Source organism: Dissoconium aciculare (genome assembly GCF_010015565.1).
Source record: "Dissoconium aciculare CBS 342.82 unplaced genomic scaffold K489scaffold_15, whole genome shotgun sequence".
Taxonomy (NCBI): Eukaryota; Fungi; Ascomycota; class Dothideomycetes; order Mycosphaerellales; family Dissoconiaceae; genus Dissoconium; species Dissoconium aciculare.
The window spans coordinates 419095-439474 of NW_022984965.1; the positions used below are offsets into that span (position 1 = coordinate 419095).

General features: G+C 52.5%; 7 protein-coding genes across 7 annotated transcripts; 5 read left to right on the top strand and 2 right to left on the bottom strand.

Annotated features, from left to right (window-relative positions):
* Positions 1-649: 649 nt before the first annotated feature.
* K489DRAFT_326540 (uncharacterized protein) lies at positions 650-3572 on the bottom strand (the record flags this gene model as incomplete). Its single annotated transcript, XM_033601908.1, has 3 exons — positions 650-2239; positions 2294-3126; positions 3185-3572. The coding sequence occupies 3 exons, from the start codon at positions 3570-3572 to the stop codon at positions 650-652; spliced, it is 2811 nt and encodes a 936-aa protein (XP_033455987.1).
* Positions 3573-5620: 2048 nt separating this feature from the next.
* On the top strand, positions 5621-6871 carry K489DRAFT_404690 (uncharacterized protein; the record flags this gene model as incomplete). The annotated part of the gene is made up of 4 exons (XM_033607130.1): positions 5621-6328; positions 6373-6442; positions 6616-6686; positions 6739-6871. Exons 1-4 carry the CDS (start codon positions 5706-5708, stop codon positions 6869-6871), a joined length of 897 nt encoding a protein of 298 aa, XP_033455988.1. The 5' UTR covers positions 5621-5705.
* Positions 6872-7748: 877 nt separating this feature from the next.
* K489DRAFT_326551 (BRO1-domain-containing protein) lies at positions 7749-10796 on the bottom strand (the record flags this gene model as incomplete). The annotated part of the gene is made up of 1 exon (XM_033601909.1): positions 7749-10796. One exon carries the CDS (start codon positions 10794-10796, stop codon positions 7749-7751), a length of 3048 nt encoding a protein of 1015 aa, XP_033455989.1.
* A 3046-nt stretch (positions 10797-13842) lies between these two features.
* Positions 13843-15911, top strand: K489DRAFT_413394 (tripeptidyl-peptidase 1 precursor; the record flags this gene model as incomplete). Its single annotated transcript, XM_033608033.1, has 4 exons — positions 13843-15203; positions 15264-15419; positions 15481-15734; positions 15796-15911. 4 exons carry the CDS (start codon positions 13843-13845, stop codon positions 15909-15911), a joined length of 1887 nt encoding a protein of 628 aa, XP_033455990.1.
* A 905-nt stretch (positions 15912-16816) lies between these two features.
* Positions 16817-17299, top strand: K489DRAFT_413395 (uncharacterized protein; the record flags this gene model as incomplete). Its single annotated transcript, XM_033608034.1, has 1 exon — positions 16817-17299. The coding sequence occupies one exon, from the start codon at positions 16817-16819 to the stop codon at positions 17297-17299; it is 483 nt and encodes a 160-aa protein (XP_033455991.1).
* A 144-nt stretch (positions 17300-17443) lies between these two features.
* K489DRAFT_384458 (Dehydroquinate synthase-like protein) lies at positions 17444-19328 on the top strand. The gene has a single exon (XM_033605861.1). It carries the CDS (start codon positions 17826-17828, stop codon positions 19176-19178), a length of 1353 nt encoding a protein of 450 aa, XP_033455992.1. The 5' UTR covers positions 17444-17825; the 3' UTR covers positions 19179-19328.
* A 518-nt stretch (positions 19329-19846) lies between these two features.
* Positions 19847-20359, top strand: K489DRAFT_373938 (uncharacterized protein; the record flags this gene model as incomplete). Its single annotated transcript, XM_033603473.1, has 1 exon — positions 19847-20359. The coding sequence occupies one exon, from the start codon at positions 19847-19849 to the stop codon at positions 20357-20359; it is 513 nt and encodes a 170-aa protein (XP_033455993.1).
* Positions 20360-20380: the final 21 nt, after the last annotated feature.

The window sequence follows — 20380 nt, forward strand, 5'->3', positions numbered from 1 at the left end:
TAGAAAGACTTATAAACTTTTACCTATATACTTAACGCTTAGCACTTACGTTACTATCTAAAATTACTATATACTTAATATTACAATTATTAGAACTAATTACTAGTACTCTAAGAAATAAAATAATTTCCTAAAAATTAAGACCCCTTATTTACTAAACTTAAAACTAATATTAGTTAAAGTAAGATTCTATCTAACTAGAAAGCTAATTTCGCAAAAGTTTAATATTAAACCTAATAGCGAAATATAAGTATCTAACTATTCTTAGGATATTAGAATTCTAAAATGAGAGTACTTCCGTTTACTTTCCATTCTCGAGCTTCTCTATTTTCCTACTTCTATAATCTATTTTGTTCTAGAAACAAATGCTACCCTGGGCCTTATAATGCAGAAACTATACTTTTTTTTGGAATAACCTCCTTCGCCGACTCGATGCGCCATCTCTAGTATACCAAATATTCATATTCTTGTTTCATCGCGGGAAGTGATGCGATCAGACGGTCTATTCAAGGTCCAGCTGCTATCGAACCGGCTGTCTGGGACGCCTTTCTCAGATAACATTGACTGCCAAATCGGTGATAAGTGACTCATCAGGTGAGAGGCGTCATTTGGTCAGCCCTTTGACGGTGGGGTCGCTGAAAGGGGCAAGCTAGGTAACGTGAGAGTGGGGATCGGTGAGAGGACTGTCCGGTCGACGGTCATCGCGCGCGAAGAGCAGAGTCATGTCCAGAGTGAGACTGTCAAGTCCGTAATGATCATCGATATCGCCAACGCTCCCCACCACGTCGCGCGGACCCTGCTTTCCAGGATCATCCGCGATCATCGTTTTAATTCGTTTGAGTAGACCCATCACTCGTCTGAAGCGCATGTCGGCAGGCATAGCGAATTCGGACAAGTTAGAGGATTGGAGGAAGCTGCGGGCGATGTAGAAGAAGTGCACACTGTCGCGGCTAAAGCCAAACCGCTTTGGTTGAAAATTTGAAGGTGGAAATTGGATCTGCATGTCCAGATCCCAGCTAGCTTTCCATCTGTTCAGAGCCTGCTCCAGGCAAGCTTTCTCATGCTGGATCATACTCATGGAAGGTGCGTTGCCTGCCAGAAGCGGGTCTGTCGGCGAGACGTGTCCACTGTTCTCCGCGCTTCGGTTCTCTGTGCGACCGGTGTCCTGCTCCAACCAATCGCCCTGCGACAAGGGAGTGGCGGGCGTAGAGCCATTCAAACCGATGCTGTAGCCCTGGACGTGCCCCTCGGATCGCAGTAAAGCCATCTGACAAGAGATGACGCGCACAATTAAGGCGTGGATGAGCAAAAACTTTGCATAGACGTTTGTAGCTCCTGTCTGGACGGGTGCAGACGATTCGAGTAGAGAACGCAACGCGTTGTGTAGCGTAGGCTGAATCGGTTGACGCGTACCATTCAAGTTCCGTCCCTGCGCCGCGGGCCCATTGAGGCCGAGAGCATCTGCACATTCTTCGGCAGTTGAAGCTTCCCAGACGGCATCGTCTGCAGGCAGCATCAATTTGATCTCTGATGTTTCGAACTGTGGGCTTGTGTTGAAGAAGAGCACCATGGCAGTGTCCATCAGCCACACCTGATACATTAGTCGGTTACGCTTTTCTTGCTCTAGCCATGTGTGCCAGTCCCATTTGAACGAGTCGAGTTGCTTCGGCGACAATGCTAGCGTTGAATGGAGATCGCTCTGAGCGTGGTGACCTTCAGGCGCAGTTCGCGTGAAATCAAATGACCTGAAAGTTCGGGTAAGCATGACAAAGTCGTTCCGCGCCGCCTGCCGCTGTGCCGGATTCCCGTGCCATGTAAACGTGGTGTGCAGCATCGACAACGCCTGTAGTTCTTCAAACTCGGACTGCGATGCTGCCAAGCCATGTGTTGATCCATTGGCGACACGACTGAGGACACCGGCCGTCCGGTACAATGTAGTCTTGGTAAACTCCATCATGTGTCGCACACTCTGTACATGATACTTTGGATCCGGACTGTATATGGCCCCTATGCACAGGACGACGAGGACCAGATTATTGTTTGCCCGAGCGAGGTCGAAGGTGGGCATATGAAGAATGGGCCAGTGCCCTTGAAACGAGGATGATTGATCAAGGAGATGCTTGATAGTCTCCACATTTAAGCAGTCCCACATGAGTTGTGCGCTGACGTCGCTGCGGATGCCTTGAACCCCGCCAGGGAAACAATGAATTTTCAGTTCATCGATCTTGGCGTTCAAGGGCTCCTCGGCAGACGGCTGTGCGCTGTCTGGAGTCTCGCCGTGTCTTCTCTCGACCTCAGCTGTGATCGGAAGGGAAGAGACCTCACCTAAAAAATGAAGGTCTCGGGATTGAGGAGGAAAGCTGATCTTGACGTCGGACTCTGCTTTAGGTTGGTTTTCATCTTGTGAGCTCGCGTTCGCAGGATGGCCCTCTATGAAGCCATCCCGGCCACTTTGTATGAACATGCCGGACCAGTCGACGTTCGGGACACTACTGGTCTCAATGGGGTTTTGAGGGCTATTGTTCTGGCTGTTGTCGAAGCGCGAGCTCGGATGGCCTAAAAAAGACATGGGTTGTTGTTGTTGCTGCTGCGGTTGCGAGTGATTGTTGAACATCGTTCCGTTCAACTGTGGTTGTGGTGCAAATGAGAAATTGTTTGATAGTGGCGCACCATTGGCAGGACTCTGCAGGGTGTATGCATTGACCGAAGGCTGGAAACCGGCAGAGGAGTTCAGCGTGTCGGCATGCTCCACAGCCCCAGCGCTCAGGATTCCGAGCCCAGCTATGCTGTTGCGATGGCTCATAGTGCCCGGCGAGATCAGACTATTAGCCCTTGACGAGCGTGCAGACATGGTTCCATTGACCGTGGGACTATCGCTGACCATGCTCGAATTGAATGTCGGGGTGCCAGCCACGTCAGAAAGACCTGCAAGACCGATCGGGCCATCCTGTTGGCTGATGGACAGCCGACCACCACTACCAGTGTTACGACGCTGGTGTGCGAGGTGATTAGCTCCGGTGGGATTGCCTCGCCGGATGGAGCATTTTTGGAAATGTCGCTTGAGAATATCGCTACGGGAGAAGGTATCTTTACAAAGATGACACATGTATGGTCGGTCTCCAGTATCTAAGTCGCACAATCAGCAAAAGCTCGAGGCCGAAGATGGGCCGGGCGGGAGACTTACGTCGCAGCAGATGTCTTTTCAGGTGTTTGGCGTGGAGGTAAGTCTTGTTACAATGTGGACAAGGAAATTTCCCGTCGGCGTCTTTTTGCGGGACCAGACTCTTGGTGGCTTGCGCACTCCCCTGGGCAGGCGGATTCGGTCGTCCAGGAGCGCTTGGAAGAATTCCTCGCCGTCCTTGAGAGCCGACCACGTGCGTTGGAGCCTCTTCATTTTGCATGAAAGAAGGCTGCTGTCCCAGTGCACCAAGCTGGTTGGCTCCAGGCAAGGTGGGCAAGCCATGGGCAATAACACCATTCACACCTCCTGTAGGCATTGGACGCAACGTCGGTAGTGAGCTAGCTGCGCTCACCGCAGGCAAAGGCGTTGCACTCGATGCGGCAGAATACATAGCTGATTGCGACGTGGCGAACGTGTTAGGCGGATAAGCAGGCGGCAACATGGTGCCCGTCGCGGAATTGATGGGCGAGACATGCTGAGGGAACACGCTTGGGTTGTGGCTAGATAACGAAGCATTCGCGTTATGATGACCATTCAGAGCACCGGCTCCTGAGAGGTGAGATGGTGCCGGCGATGGTGCTTGAGAATTGGCATGCGCGAATTGCATGGGATTGAAATGCGAGTAGTTGCCCGAATGGGACTGCAGTGGAGGGAGGGTTGGATGCGCAATCGCATTATGTTGCGAGAGCACCTGCTGTTGCTGCTGCTGCTGCTGCTGAGGTGGCGGAGCGGCATGGTTTGTGAATCCTGCCAACACCGTTTGATGTTGTCCAGTGGTCTGGGGCGTCAGGTTTGGTGTTTGTTGCCGTTGTTGTTGTTGTTGCTGTTGTGAATTGCCTTGCTGGGCGATTTGAGCATGAGCCTGGACTTGAATTTGAGCATGAGCATGAGCCTGCGCCTGCGCTTGAGCTTGAGCATAAGGAGTGTATGCCGATGGAAAATGGTTGTTGTGATCCATAATACAAATTGATCTTTGACCCGATTATTATAGGCGACATCCGACGATGAGAGAGTGGAGGGGCCCGGTTTTTTGGTGGGGACTCGAAAGTGGAGCAGCGACGAGGCAGACCTGAAGGATGATGCGAAGGAACCCCAGTAGCAGCGGACGATAAATTTTAGACGCGCAACACCAAGAGCAGGAGCAGCAGCAGCAGCAGCGAAATCTCCATCAACAGGCAAACGGCTCACGGTGGGGAAGAAACAACAGCAAGCGCAACAGTGCGCCCGCACCGTCGGGGATCAACTCGTGGGTCCCAGTCAGCAACAGTCAATTGGAGACGGCCCTGTCTCTCTATCTTTTCCCTTGATCGACGGTGATGACCGGCGGGTGAATTTCCTATTGGGTCTCCTCTCTTCCTACTCTGGGAATGGAAGCCAATAATGCAGGTGAAGCGTAAATATCTGTGTGTCGTGATTTTTTTTCGAACAATGACGGAGAGAAAGCAAAGCGGGACGAGTCCGTGAGGGTCGTCGTGACGAGAGACAAAGATGATGGTCGGGCAGAAAAGTTCTTCTGCCAGGAAGCCAAAATTCGTGACCCGGGCGGCAAGCAAGGCGAGGCGAGGTATACTCTGTAGACCAGCTGCTGCTGTTGCTGCTGGAGTACGGGAAGAATAATACCTAAGTACCTAGGTAGTATAGTAAATATTCAGCCACCTGAGGGGGCATACAAAAAGCGAGGACCGGCTATACAGAGCAATAATCCATAGGTAATAATGTCAATAATAACCTTGGGATGCGAGAAAACCCAGGGAGAGGGCCTTGGCTGGCAGGAATCAGCACGAGAGAAAGCCCGAGAGCTTCTGCTGAAAGAATCTTGGAGATGCCCGAAACCCGCGGACAGAATACTGGAGACAACCTGGGACCCAGACACAACGACAGTCGGCAGTGTACGCCGGCAGACCTCAGTCAACCCGAGTAGTCCTGGGCATAGTAAAGACCAGAAGACATGATCGTGATTGTCCATTCCAATGCTCATGATTACTAGGGTGCTAGGTATTGACTACCGCCCTGGAGCTCTACTCCCACCCATCCATACCGTATTCAACGAGTAACAATACTGAAGACGACGGCGACGACGGCGTGGACCACCATGCCACCACCACCTCAACACAACAGAACACAGCCGTGTACTGTGTTCTGGACATATATTCAACATGCAGGTGCTTATTGTCGACACCCTCTCAAACACCGAGGAACGTCATGCTTTATTACATTCCACGCCATAAGCTTGTGACGAGGACCTAATGCAGGTTTCCCTTGCCATGCGTACACATAACATAGCACCAATGGAAACTCTCATGGGAAGCTCGAATGAGCAGCATGTACTGGGCGGAACGGCACGGTACTCATCCCTTGGCCGGAGGAAACGCTGAGGTTGAACTGCCCAGGTGTCGAATGATGCCTACCCACCGAAGTAGTTATTAGACACACCTGTGGACTATTATTACATTGCTGCGGCCACTACTCCAACAAAGATCCAAGCAAAGCACGCGCAAAGAGGGAATCGAAAGACAGTCGAACAATGATGGAGACTGGTCGCACCCGAGAACAGGCTGATGTTTACGGTGTTATACGGTCCGATGGGCAGCAGCGTCGTGAGCGTGTACGCATGTACGCGGGTATCAATGTGTTTGCACCTTGGAAGACCTTGGCATGTACGTACCGTATCCCGGGTGTGAATGCGTCCGTACCTAGTAGATGTGTGAATCATCGTCACCACCATCACGGGAAAAGAGGGAATTTCTTATGGGTGCGAAAGAGATGGCGTTCAGTTGTATTGGCCAAAGGTCGGGGCGTGCGGCATACGGGAGGGACAATGACAGATGATGTGGACAGCGGCCAGCAGCCAGCACGGCTGGAATTGGATGGGATGGGATGGGATGGGATTTCCATCAATGAAAGAAAGCCCTGCAAGGGCTTCAGGGCTGTTTTGGATGATGCCCAGGTGTGCCTCGATGTACCATTTGTCGTTCTCGTTATCCCGAATTCTCCCAGCGTGGCCGCACAGAAAAAGGATGGGACGGCTACCTGCGATCGCTTTCCAATGCGCGCCGTGATGACCCAGCGCCTCACCATTCCAAGGTTGCGGAAACATAGGGTAAAAACAAGTAAGAAATTAGTCGTCCCCATTCGCGGAAAGAGCGTGTGTGTCGTATCCCTAGATACCTAGGTACTCATGGAAAATCCAGACGGTACATGGAACTCATGTTCGAACGAACAGGCGTGGCAGCAGGCTACATCATCGCGCGGAGTGATTTGGTGAGCACGGATTCAACCGAAGTAGCGACAAGAAGCCGACTCCCGAAGTAACGGCGCCAGACCATGTGCTGAACGGCCGGGGTCATGGCGGTCGAAAGATGCAATTGAACAGGATAATTAGTATCGATCAGGATTTGTAGACAACGGCTCGTGTTGCGCTCTTGTCATCACAGCCGTGCGGAAAGTTCCAAACGGATCATCCAAATTCGTCTCGTACCAAGCTACGGGACGAACGTTGTGATCGGTAACAGTAGACGATCTTCATCATCACGATCGTCTACTTTACACCGTCTCAGATCGCCAACTTCCCAAGGCCGGAATCCGGTCTCAGCCCTTGTACCGTCGCGAAATATCCGCCTCCATACATGTCATGCTCCTGCAAGGCGGAAATTCCGTGTGACCAGTGTCAACTTTGCCATGATCAATTGAGCTGGCGGGAGGGAGTCCGACGCGAGCGAGACCTCATGTACTTGCGGCGTATATAATCGCAGTGGGCTGACTAACCGAAGAGAGCGATGCCACGATCTCGATATTCATCAAGGCTCCCTGACAAGGTTTGATAATAAGACAAATGAGACGGTAGATGAGACTTCAGTCCAATGGTGGCTTTCCATGCCGCGGTCTAATAAGGTTCATACTTAAGTAAATCAGACCCGTTAAAGCATCATTCTCCTAGTCGTCCTCTATCTAGAATGAGTACTCTTTATGAGGCCATCGTTCGATCCACGATGAAGTAAGGGTCAAGGTAGAGGCACGGGAGCAATTTAAACCAACACCGAGTCACAAAGTCATGCTATAGCCACGACCGAAATATTGTGTAGAAAACATCGATCCCCGTACGCGCGCTCTTTTTGTGTCTGAGTCTTCGACTGCTATATCTTGCCTCAGACTACGATAGAGAGAGGGGGATCGGGTCAAGACAGTGAATGAACACATGGAAATTTCAAGGTTATTAATTGCGATCGCTGCGGCGTCGTCATCATCCACACCTGCATCCTTCACACTCGTCGGTGTCTTCCGCATCGGCCCGAGAAAACGATGGTCGGGGCGACATCAGCCTATATCGTGAAGCCTGCATACTGCAGGAGCATCACAGGGAGGTATCGATGTGAAATATCAAAGATACCCGCAGACTGACAGGCCCACCCCATCGCCGACTGTTGTCATCGCTCGCAGACGAGCGAGTTCTCACCTTGTTGACAGCAGAAAAACGACGATTCTAGTAAGAAGACGATAACAAGATTCGAGCACAAATGCAGACATACGGTCACATATCAGCACACCGGAAAAACTCTTATTGTGTCCACTACTTCCACGAGTTCAACCCTGCCCAAGGGTCCTGCCCGGCGTTGGGCGGAGGTGGACCTGGTGGTGGTGGTGGCCAGGCACCACCGCCGGATTGATTGGGTGGAGGACTGAACTGCCGCTGTTGCTGTTGCGGTTGCTGCGGGTACGCGCCTCCGTATTGGCCAGGTTGTGGTTGGTTCTGCGTTGCTGGCTGTCCATAACCCTTGAATGCGCTCTGCGGTATTGAGTGTTGCGATTGACCTGTTGGTGGCATGTTTCCGCCGGCCATGGAACCTGGATTGAAAAATTGCTGTTGGGGAGGTGGAGATATGGGCGCATATGACGATGGGATGTAGCTGCTGTCGCGCTGCTGGTATTGTTGTTGCTGATGTGATTGAGGATATTGTCCGCCCATACTAGACATGCCCGAATTTTGCTGCACACCGGCATATCGAGGAGTGACCGGGGGGCTGGCCGCAGGGTTGTAAGTAGCAATCCCAGGGGCTTGTTGGGCGAAGGATTGCAGAGGCGCCGGGCGATGCCGTGAAGGCTGTTGCTGCTGTAAATGTTCGTAGGCCCCGGGACCAGATGGCTGCGGAGGCGGCGGCGGCGGTGCAGCTGCAGTCGTCGGATTGACACTCATTCTCTCCATGAGCTCTCGCATTCTGGTTTGTTCTCGTTCTGCGGAGCCACTAGATCCGCCAGCACCGGCGCTCCGAGCCACCTCTATGCTTTGCAGAAGCTGGCCTCCCTCGCTTCTCCGATTCTCCACGAAGGTATCGACGTTGCTCTTGAGGCTTTCGGATGTTTCAATCATCTCCTCATAGAATTGGCGTGCCCGTTCAAGACCGGTGTTGAGATCCCGGAATGCTTGAATGACCTTCTTGTATTTGCCGAGGACAGAATTGCGTTGCCGCACAAAGCCTTCGTATTTATCCTGCTCCTTGCGAACTCGTCGATCGGCAAGCAGGTCGTTGTAGGTTCGGCCTAGCTCCTTGAGAAGGCTTTGCTGCTTGTGTAGTGCCTGCATGATCCGAGTCTGATGCGGTCGAAACTTCTCCAGTTCCTGTTTGAATAGTGGGTTCTCGCTCGGATTGACGATGGGTTTCTTCACGCTGAGGATGAGGGTATTGGATATGTCGTCAGTTTGCACCTTCTCCTTGAGATCTTTCAACACCTGCGCCCTCTCTCGCTTGACCAGGTTGAGCTTCTGTAGAAGACCTTCTACCCGCTCGACTTGTTCCGAAATGCTTTGGCGTGCTTCGTCATCGAAATCCTCACCGAGCAAATCGCCGTCCTGGCTATTGGGTCCAGCCGAGCCTGCGGCTTTCTTCCCAGCGCCTGCCTTGAGCATGGCGCGCTGGTACAACACATCAGCTTCGTCAGTTTCGCCAGCGCTACGCATCTCATCCAGGTCTGACTCATGCTGTCGGAAGGTGGCGTACAACTGTGCATCGCTAGTGCTGGCTTCCTCAACCGCTGAGCGATAATTCCGTGCATCACCACGTAAGGTGGCTGTCAGACGCGATGAGGGTTGTTGTGTCCAGTCCGCGCCATACTTACTGCGCATCTTTTCGCATACGCTTTCTTCCATATCGAGCTGTTTCAGGGCATCGTCTAGTGTGCCGAGGACAGTAGTCTTCGAAGTGCGGAGAATTTCAAAGACTGGATGCAACGGACTGTGGTTCGCGAGCTCGTTGCACCACGTGCGAAAGTCTTCGTCCACAGAGATGTCTGTCGAGACTGTTCCTTTGATGATGGACAGGCTCCCAGGGAGTTTCATATAATCGAGCGAGGTCACCAACTCACTGTCGGCTACCTCGATACGTTCCGCCTCTGCACGAACCAACTTCGCCTTCTCTTCATCATACAGACTTGCGCTTTCAGTGACTGCCATAGGCACTATACGCTGGAAGATGTCTGGACCAATGATTCGCTGGATGTCCTGTCCTTGATAAAGCTCGCTCACTGGCATGGGTTTAGCGGCAGGAAGCTTGGGAATGCTAGGCAAGTTGGCCTCAGCGGGTACTGGCTGGTGATAGATCATGTCGTTGTCGCGGACGTGTTCAGTCAGAAGCTCTTGGATCGAGGCCAATTGTTTCTTTGTCATGTCGACCAAGATTGTGCCAGTTTCAGAACCCAAGTTGCTGTTCGATGGCACAGAGCCGGGGAAGCTATTGGCTATACGCAGCGCTTCCTTGCTTGCGTTCTGGGCAGCTTGCAGTCTGCAAATAGCTTCGCCGTATTTATTAGCCTCGTAATCAGCCACAGCCTGATAGTATTGAGCAACGCTGGCCATGTGATGCTGTTTGATCTGTACCATCTGTAGCCAGACTCGCTCAAAAATGGCCTTAGACACATTCTCTTGCACGCCCTGTACGGCTTCGGCGTAGAGGTAGGCGGCTTGTGCGGCCAGTTTTCCGATCAGGCCAGGCTTCTTCTTATCCACCACCTGTTTCTCAATAAACACCTCTTGTCCCTGAGCAAGCATGATACTGATGAGAGTCTTCACCGTGTCCCGACTGAGATCTGTCGAAGGTGCATGTAGAAAGTTCTCGTTGATATATGTGAACATGCCCGCGGAGGCTTGGAAGGAATGGTAGGCCGTTTTGAGGCCAGTGTCCTCGTGTCTATTCTGGTTGGCCGCATGGCAAGATAGGACCGCCGATATATTGAATATGATGCTCGCTTTCTCGTACGCCAGAGAATACTGGCTGGTCGGTTTGTGTGTGAAGGCATCGAACCATGTGAAGCTGATTTTGATATGATTTTCGTCGATCGGAAAGCGCAAGTCTAAGAATTCTAATTGTCCATAGTATCGATAGAGTAGATCTCTTCCCGCGGCACTATCTTGCCCGGCACCACGCATGTCCTGTCTCAGCCGGTTGAGCTGGGCGCACTCATCGTTGAACTGCTCCGGGTCGTCGCCATATGCACTGCGGATATGTTGCTTGATCGGCTGTATCCACTCGATTTCATTCGTCTGCTTCAGAGGCGAAGAAAGCATAGGAACCTGCATGGCGGCTGCGGACAGCTGTCGCGAGATGCCTGGTCTGATGGGAAGCATCGACATGGTGCTCGTGCTTGTGGGGCAAAGTGTCTGGTTGTCGGAACCGCCTGTCGTCCACCAAGGATGTGTAAGACACTACGAAACGACAAGCAGGTTCTGGCGATGACGGGTCGAGATCAATGCATTCCTTCGAGCGGAATTGATGCCGGCGCGATGTATTTGACGACAGGCCCTGATGAGGATGGTGTTGGTGACAGTCGGTCACTCTGGATGACCACTCCACCCCACGGCGCGGGGTCAGGCGACAGTGGAGATACGACGTGGTGGTGACGAAGCAGCGATATCGTTCAGTGTAGTCGTGGTCGGTGAGCAAACTGAACAATGATTCATGGGTCCGATACGATGTTATGGCGACAGAGAAGAAGAACCTTTAGATATTCCGAAGTCGACGCACTATGGGCGAGAATGCGAGGTTGGCCTGGCTGCGTCACGGTGTGCATTGCCGCTGCCGCCGCATTTTGGGCTGCAAGGCAACGGCGCAGCACAATGCAATGAGATGATTGAATCCTCGACGGAGTTCATTATCGCACATACACCACACATCCTCTAGACACCATGATTGGCATTCGCATGAAGCAGTCTGGTTGCGGAACATTCCACAGCTGGAAACGGACTGACAGCAAGCCACCGAATGGTGAACCCCGTAGTCTTTGGCCAGTCGAGCCTTGTCATTCGTGCACCCGGCGCTTAACACGAGATCGACGCCAGCCAAACAGGACGATGTCATTGTGCACGAGCGATATAATGCCGCCTCGTGGGATTTGCGATGCATGCCTACAGGTCTGAGGTCCATCCATGGACGTCTGCAGCTGACGAGAGCATGGGTGCTCGACGCGATTTGTTCACGCGATGCGCAGAGGTTTGAGGCCGTCTTCACGACAACAAACACCTTCACGGTCTGCAGGGCTGTAGTGGAGCAGCCTTGGCTGAATGACAATCTGTCTACTAGAGTGCAGGTGGCACCCGTTCATATCCGAGCAACTATTACAAGACAGACCCCTTGCTGACACGAGGATGATGCCAATCACATCGGATGGCTTACCTAGTGGCGAGCATTTCGCGTAGACAATCTAGCACTGCAAAGCCTGCAAGCTGGAGCATTGTGGGATGTACAGTATGTACGCAAGCTCGACAACGGACAACGCTCTAAAGCACTGTCCGTAGCAGCGCGGAACCATCGAAGGGTATCCTGATGATAAGTAGAGCACGTCGAATAGCCAGGCAGTCCTCGACACATCGAATTGGGCGCGCGCAAGCGCCTGACATTGCTACATGTGCGACATTGTCTTTGCAGCAGTGGCGCCAACAATCAACGTAGGAATAGCTTTCTGGACGCGTTCACACTCGCGACTTTGATCGAGCATGCGAACTGTATTGGATCTGCTTATGATCGCAGACCATGTGAGGCGAGTATCTGTTGTTTTATTGAACGTCGCGTTTGTGCACTACTCGTGTAGTCTGGGTGGAGATGAGCGCAGATAAAAATGAAAGACAGGGGATTACAGGTACCGCATATCCACTCTCAAAAACTCGCCGCTTGCGTCGCGAAGATTGCAAGACTGTCCACAGCCGGGTCCTCGACTAGGACCGCGATAGCACGGCCCAACATTACTGATGATCTCGAAAGACATTCGTCCTGGGGGATGGTTGCTGCCGTGATGATGAGGACAACATGAGCAGGGGAAGAGTGATCGCCACGTCATGGCGAATTGGCACAATCATCCGCGCGAGCTGTCGGGCGTCTGCATCCATCGTATCGCGGATGTAACTATACCTGCGGGCGTCACGCCGAAAAGGGAACGGCCATTGCGCCTCAGGAACTCGCAATGGTCAGGTGCATTCTGATATCAGATTGGCTTGTTTGCGGGGCGGCCGCTAGAAGAGAGATCGAAGCTTGCCCCTTTCAAGGTTTCGGGCGATACCACCTCATCATTGATCATCATGGCTCGCCTAATCATCACAATCACACCGTGCACACATAGCGGTAGGAGAGGCCGACCTTGATCCTGCAGGGGAAATGCTTGATCTGCAACACTGCGGCGCAGAACAAGCACGCGATCATCACTCCTCCAGCTTCTTATCGGCTGAATGTCCGTTCGCAGGGGAATTCAGCACCGAACAGTCCCCCTCGTCCCTCAGTGCCCCTCCGCGCGCCCTCTTTGCCGCCCGCCCAGCGCTGACCCTCTCGCAAATCCTGTACCTGACACGACGGTACCGCAGTAATAAGAATGTATTCTATAACCTTCTTAACTGGGCCTACTGAGAATGCGACCGTGCTCGTGGTATATACTCTGATATCTCGTCAATGGAACTGCGCAGTGTTGCTGCACTAGTACGTGAGACTCCCAGGAGGCACAATGAACCGCTCTCAGCCGGGTATAATCCGCAGGCTAAGGACTGTACATATGGACAACGGACAACACCTTCTCGTTTGGGTCTACGGGCTATGGATTGTTGTCCACCTGCATGCGCGAGGGAGTCCCTGGTTCACCTGCCACAGCCTATCGCTAGAACAAAGACAAATCTGTCCTAGGTCGCTTTTTCATCGTCGCCGCCGTCACGCCAACTTCAGCCAGGACGGAGAGACACAAACTCCAAGCTCACCAAGCTCCACTAGCTTCCCGAGCTTGCATCCTAACCTGTGGAGGGCAACACACCGAGATCTTCCCCGAACGCATACCCACTGCATGATGATGTTTGTGCAGTGCTGTTCTGCACACGACCGCCTAGCTCGATCCCGCGATACGACCATCATTTCGCCGATCATGATGCCATTCCCGGGGTCGGTTGTTTCGTGCCACGCAAGCTCACGGACAATGGCTGCCGTGTCCAATGGCTGTGAAGATCATATCTTTGCTCGGCCATTTATCCTATCTGGTCCGCATGGCAGCAATGTGCTCTTCGAGTCGGCCATGTGATTGTGTGTTGACCTGCTGCCGATCCCTCTGATCGAGCAATGTAAATACACAGCAGGAGCCCACTCTCTCTGACTCACCTCTTCCTCTTGCTGAGTACTCAGTGTCTCCTCGAACAGGCTTCCAACATGTTGTACTCGCAACTCGCCGTCGCTATCCTTGCCATCGGTACCGCCAATGCCTTGCCTTCTGCAGCGGCATCCAAGTATGCTGTCAAGGAGCGCCACATTGTCCCACGCGCCTGGACCAGTATTGGCTCTGCCCCTGCCGAAGAAAAGATTCATCTTCAGATTGGTCTGAGACAAGCACAACAAGGCCTCATCGAACAGCACCTCCTCGAGGTTTCTGACCCAGAGCATCCCCGTTATGGCCAGCATCTCTCGCATGACGAGGTCAATGCCATCGTCGCGCCCGCCGATGAGTCAGTCAGCCTGGTCAGCAGCTGGTTGGAGGAGGCTGGCATCTCAGACGCCACATTCACCGCCGCCAAGGACTGGGTTCACGTGGTGATCCCCATTGGAAAAGCAGAGGAATTGCTTCAGACCAAGTACGAGAAGTACCGCCACCGTGATGGTGCGACTGTGTCTCGTGCCAAAGAGTGGTCACTGCCGCTCCACCTGCACGAACACATTGATGTTGTGCAACCGACGACTTCCTTCTTCCGTCCACGGCGTGAGTTGAAGACGATCGAGTCGGTGAGCGAACCGGTCGCGGAGCCGTATTGGAAAGCATACGGCGACGCAAAAGTTGCAGAATCAGGCCCATCACCCAGCACAATCGCCGCTATCTGCAATGAGACCATCACAACCCCCGAGTGCATCCGGACTTTGTACGGCACCATCAATTACCAGCCAAAGGCCGCCGGAAAGAATGCCATGGCTCTTGCCAACTATCTCAATGAGACCAACAAGCGTTCGGACACCCTGAAATTCCTGCAACTGTATCGCCCGGATGCGGCAGAATCTGCCAATGAGTTCAAAATCATCACAATCGCAGGTGCACCAGACAACCAAGGTCCATATACCGCAGCTGAGCTTGCAGCTGGCACCAACATCGAGGGTAATCTCGATGTTCAGCAGATGCTGAGCATTGGCTACCCGATTCCCTTGACCGCATACAGCACCGGCGGCAGCCCGCCCTTCTCCCCGACTCCATTGGACACCGAAAATACAAACGAGCCATACCTCGTCTTCTTGAACTACATCTTGGCTCAAAAGACCATTCCGCAGGTGCTCTCGTCGAGTTACGGTGATGACGAACAGACGGTACCGTTGTCTTACGCGGATCGCGTGTGCTCTGGATTTGCTCAACTCGGCGCGCGTGGGGTGTCGGTGTTCTTCAGCTCCGGAGATGATGGTGTTGGGAAGAATGGCACTTGCTTTCTTGAGCAACAGGGGGGCAAGCCCGGCTTCACTCCCGACTTCCCAACAGGTTGTCCTTGGGTGACTTCGGTTGGTGGTACCAAGTCATTCCAACCCGAGGTAGCTGTGTAAGTCTGCGCCTTTGTCAGTGCCGTTGCATAGTTCTGGTACTGACAATGATTGTTTAGTTCCCGATTCGGCTCTGGTGCTGGTTTCAGCAACTACTTCGGTCAGCCTTCCTACCAGTCCAAGGTTGTGAATGCATACGTCAAGGGATTAAATGGTAAATTCGATGGCTTGTACAACAAATCTGGACGTGCCTACCCTGATGTCGCGGCTCAAAGGTGAGTCGAGGTCTGCTTCGACAACAGAACAGCCTATCCTTTTACTGACGGTCGATATTAGCAACCACGATGCTATTGTATGGAACGGCACCGTACGCACTGTCGGCGGTACCTCCGCATCTTCGCCAACTTTCGCCGCCGTCATTGCCCTCGTCAACGATGCCTTGATCGCGGCTGGCAAGCCTTCGCTCGGCTTTCTCAACCCATGGCTCTACAAAGGTGCATACAAGGCGCTCACCGATGTGACGAGCGGAAGCAGTATCGGCTGCAACTCAACTGGTTTCCCTGCCGCTGTTGGATGGGATCCAGTGACTGGTGAGTTGGGATCTCTCAATGATCATTTGCATGAATAGGGTTGACTCGGACGTGTACACAGGTTTCGGAACACCAAACTTCGACAAATTGGTCAAAGAAGCCTTCAAAAAGAAGCAGCCGTCCAGCTATGGTCCTCCTAGCTACAGCCCACCTGACTATGGTTCAAAGGGCTACTGAAAGAGCAACGTCGGAGGAGAATGGGAAATGATAGATGATACCTGGGACAGATGATGAAAGAAATGATGTAGCATTCGATGACTGGCGGCACTGTTGGTTATCACGAATCTGATGCACAGTAATGTAAGATGTGTAAGTGAGAATGCCCTACATGGATATTCTCGTCGATCGGTGCACAATTTCAACGATACCTCATGTTCGCATGTTAGGGGATTTGGGCAGCCAATCGTCCCTCTGTACACGACGTATGCAGGTGTATATCCGGGTTTTGATGGAAGCTTCTGCAGGAGTATAGTGAACTATCGATCGTGGTGCAGCAAATGTCCGCTGAGGCCACTCCGATTGCTCCAGGTACCAACAATTCCAGCCTGGATCTCCCAGTGTTCTTCGCTACACCGCCAGGGAAGCATGCAGAGAACACAGTAGGCGCTGCAGCCACGTTCCGGGAGGTCCGTTGAGCAGGTTTCCGTTCTTGATACATGCTGGCAAATTCGATCGCACCACGAGAAAGAGGATGTTGACAAGGGGAGGAATACGATGTGTATCTTGTGCTGCGCATTGCTGACCGTCAGCGTACAAATTTAGCGGAAGTGGCCTTGCAGATCGTGGGATGCTGGGGTGACACCCGTCCGATGCCTGCCCTATTTCTGACATTATTGATTGATAGCCCTGGAGTTCCTACCGGATGAGATCATTTCCTCGCTCTAAAAATCCAAAATGATGCATCAGCTCGTGTTCCACGATTGGCATATAAAGCAACATCATCCGCCTTAAGCGTTCAATCTCGACCGCTGTTGTCAATCAAGTGCCCAGCCAACGTCACTCCCGAAAGACGACACTCTCAAAAACCCATATCAAGGGAGAAAGTCATTCTCCGCAAGACTTTGCAAGATACCATCGAGGCCATGGCGATCTATAACATCATCTTGGCTGTCCTCCCTGTGCTGGCCGTCGTCGCCGGTTCTCCTCTCATCCAAGAACGCGCCGGCGGTCCCGAAGCGATCCCAATCCCAGCGAACTGCACAACGATCAACCCGCTGCCCCATGCTTCCTGCGGCGTGGGCAATGTGAGCGGTTACCGCGTGAGCGACGAATTCAGCAAAGCCAATGCCGGATACTACGCCTATTACGGCGCGACCGGCAGCGTCGCTGAGGCCAGCGACTTTTGTTTCAAGCAAACCTACGGATACGGCAGCAGGGGCACGTACAAAGCTGCCGTGTTTGCGTACAACGCCCCGACACCGAAAGGCTACTTCGGATCCAAGGGCGGCGAGCTGACCAATGCCTGTCTCATGTACAAGAAACCCCTTACGCCACTGGATTTCGTCAAGGCTGAGGATGGTCAGTTCACGAACGCGACCGCCATCTCGATCTACTGTCCTGCGTAAAGGCATGGCGCTGTTTGGCAGGCGACGAGCTGCGAGTTAATGCAGACCTATCAAACACGAAGAGAATCAGAGGATAATGTGATTTGAATAATGATACCTAGGTAGTGATGGACGACGTAATGAAATTCTAATATGAGCGTGATCAGTCATGCTTCGCATCGCCAGTGCTCTCCCCAACCCTAATGTCGTCTTCCCAAGGTCTCGACGATATGTACTCTGACTCGATTGGTGACTGATGATGCACATGCAGATGGTGGCTGCACGGAACCAACGCAGATGTTCACTCTCCGCAAGACCCGATCTTCGCGGTCCCGCAAATTGATTATTTCTTGGTGGGACTCCCATTGATGCTGTCAGTATGTGCCGCTGGTCATTACTGTTGCTGTGCCCTCCATTGGGACTGACTCGTGCTGGGAATGTCGTGCTGACATCGGCGAGCCTTGTCAGCCGTGCAAAGACTGCTGTACTGTGTTCGTGATTATTGATCAAACGCAGCACACCACGCAAGCTTTGTTCGGCCGGCAATATGTCAATGTTACCCCGGTTGCGTCAAGATCTGCGGGGTCGGTTGTTATCATCGATAACTTCGTCAACATCTCGTCTGACAACGACGGCTCCCTTGTCGAGATTTGCAACGCTTCACGCACCACCAGTCTTGATCAACAGTCATGTCGCTCCACAACATCTCCAGCTCAGGTTGGTTCCTCCGATTGCATATAAACCCCAACGCTGCTACCAATCTACCACAGCAGAGTCCTCTGAGCAGACCTTGAGTGGCCTCTGGAAGCCCACGCATCTACAGAAGCTATTCTATGGCTCGGGCAGCGTGTCCAACCTGGTGGCTTCCTTGAAAAGCGAATCGTCTAGAGCGCTGATCCTCACTGGAAACTCCCTTGCAACCAAGACCCCCCTCATCAAGCAGGTCGAAGAGCTTCTAGGATCTCGCCATGCTGCGACCTTCAGCAAAATTGGACAGCACGCTCCTGTCAAAGATATCGACGCGGCTCTGGAAGTAGTCCTCAAAGACGACAAAATCGATACCATCATATCCATCGGAGGCGGGAGCCCAATCGATGCTGCTAAAGCCATATCATTTCGGCTTCACGAAAAGCGCGGACTTTTCCTACACCATGTCACCATTCCCACAACCCTCAGCGCTGGCGAATGTACCTTCATTGCTGGGTACACTGGAGAGGATGGTGTCAAGACCAGTGTGGTCCACCCCGAGCTGGCGCCTTCCGTCATAATCTATGACAGCCAATTCGCCCTTCACACGCCCGAATGGCTGTTCATGAGCACTGGCTTGCGCAGTCTGGATCACGCCGTCGAGCTGCAATACTATCCAACAGCCACGGAGATGCCCTGCCGACAAATGGCTCTTTACGCAGCTGGCGAGCTATTCAAGTATCTGCCCAAGTACAAAGAGAACCCTCGTGACGAAGAAGCTATCACGAAGTTGCTATTGGCAGCATTTGCCTCATTGGGTTTCATTGGTCTCAATGTCCGAGGTGGACTGGGCCTTTCACACACTCTCGGATATGCCTTGGGTTCGCCGTACCAGATTCCACACGGGATCACATCCTGCATGACATTAGGGCATGTGGTGAAGCTCAAGGCAGAGACTTCGAAAGAAAATGCGGCGCAGATAGCAAGATTGGCGCCATTCATTGGCCTCACAAACTCAGGAAACAAGACGGCTGACGCCACGGCCGTGGGCGATGCGATCTTGAAGCTCGTGCGAGATCTGGGGCTCTTCACGACACTGACAGAGAAAGGTGTCGGAAAAGACAAAGTCCAAACTATTGTAAGAATGGCGACCGGCCAGGAGAGCGGGCCGCAGTATGAAAAGGTGAAGGCCTTGGTTGAAGGTCTCTACTGAGATGTACAGATTACTTCGAGACAAGACGAGTTGTGCTCATGACCTTGTAAAGCGACTCATTATGATAACTTGGTTCTGCTTGACTCTGCCTACCAAATGGTCCTGTCTGCATGGGCGTGATCATATCTCACCGCCCAGATTGTGACCCAGATCCTCAGACGGGGTGAATCAATCCCTCGTCTAATGTTGCTCTTAGCTCAGAACATCCGACAAAGTCCTCTCCCATGAACTTGTTCAGCTGTTCAGATCAACCGATGCTGGTCAACACATGAAACGTACAGTGTGAAAATTTGACAATCGTCGGGTTGTCGTCTTTTGATGCAATGTCACAGGCTATAGCCCAGGCTTGCCTGATTATGAATACTCTTCACGTTTCGGACAACGATTCCAAGTCTACAGCATCTTGACAACTCACTAACACGAGGATATGACCAAAACAGGGCATCCACACAACCTTGAAATCGAGCTCCGGGCTCCTGCCTCAAGACGCGGAGCTTCAGCAGTAAGAGATGCTCCTGCCGTGACCACACGGCAAGTGCGATGCAGGTGTGAAAGCATCGCTCGCATTGACCCAGCGATCTCAAAATTTCACCAAGGCAATCCATTGTTGGACTATATAATATAACGGATGCAGTCTCAGTCGTCGATGGTTCTCAATCATTTCCATCATGTTCGGGACGAACTCCCTAGCATCGTCCAGCGGTAAACCCAAAAGGAAATGCCTCCCGGCGAGCACAAGACGTCCTGCAACATTACCACCCACGCCACAAAGTCCTCCTGATGAAGAAGGCCACACCATCGACGAGACAGTGCCTCTCCTAAAACACCACCATCGCTCCAATCAAGCCTTACAAGCCCCTTCCAAGCCCAAAAACCACCCATGGAGAAATCGACTACGACCGCGAAAAGCAACAGCAGCAACATCAACAACAGCGATATTTCCTACCCACGCCACAGACCAAACTCGACTATCCTTTTTCTCACGTACGCCTCAAGCTGATACACAAGACCATGACCGTGTCCACCTGATCAAGCCTTCGCTCTGCTCCCTACACCTCTGCATCGTCCATGCGACGCTGACTTCGACGGCAGCCTTTCCGCAGAAGACGAAATTTTATCGGGCGTGGATCACCAAACCTTCGACAATCGTTGCGGAAGCTGAGCTTGGGGCTTCTTATTGATGAACACACGGATGGGAGGGC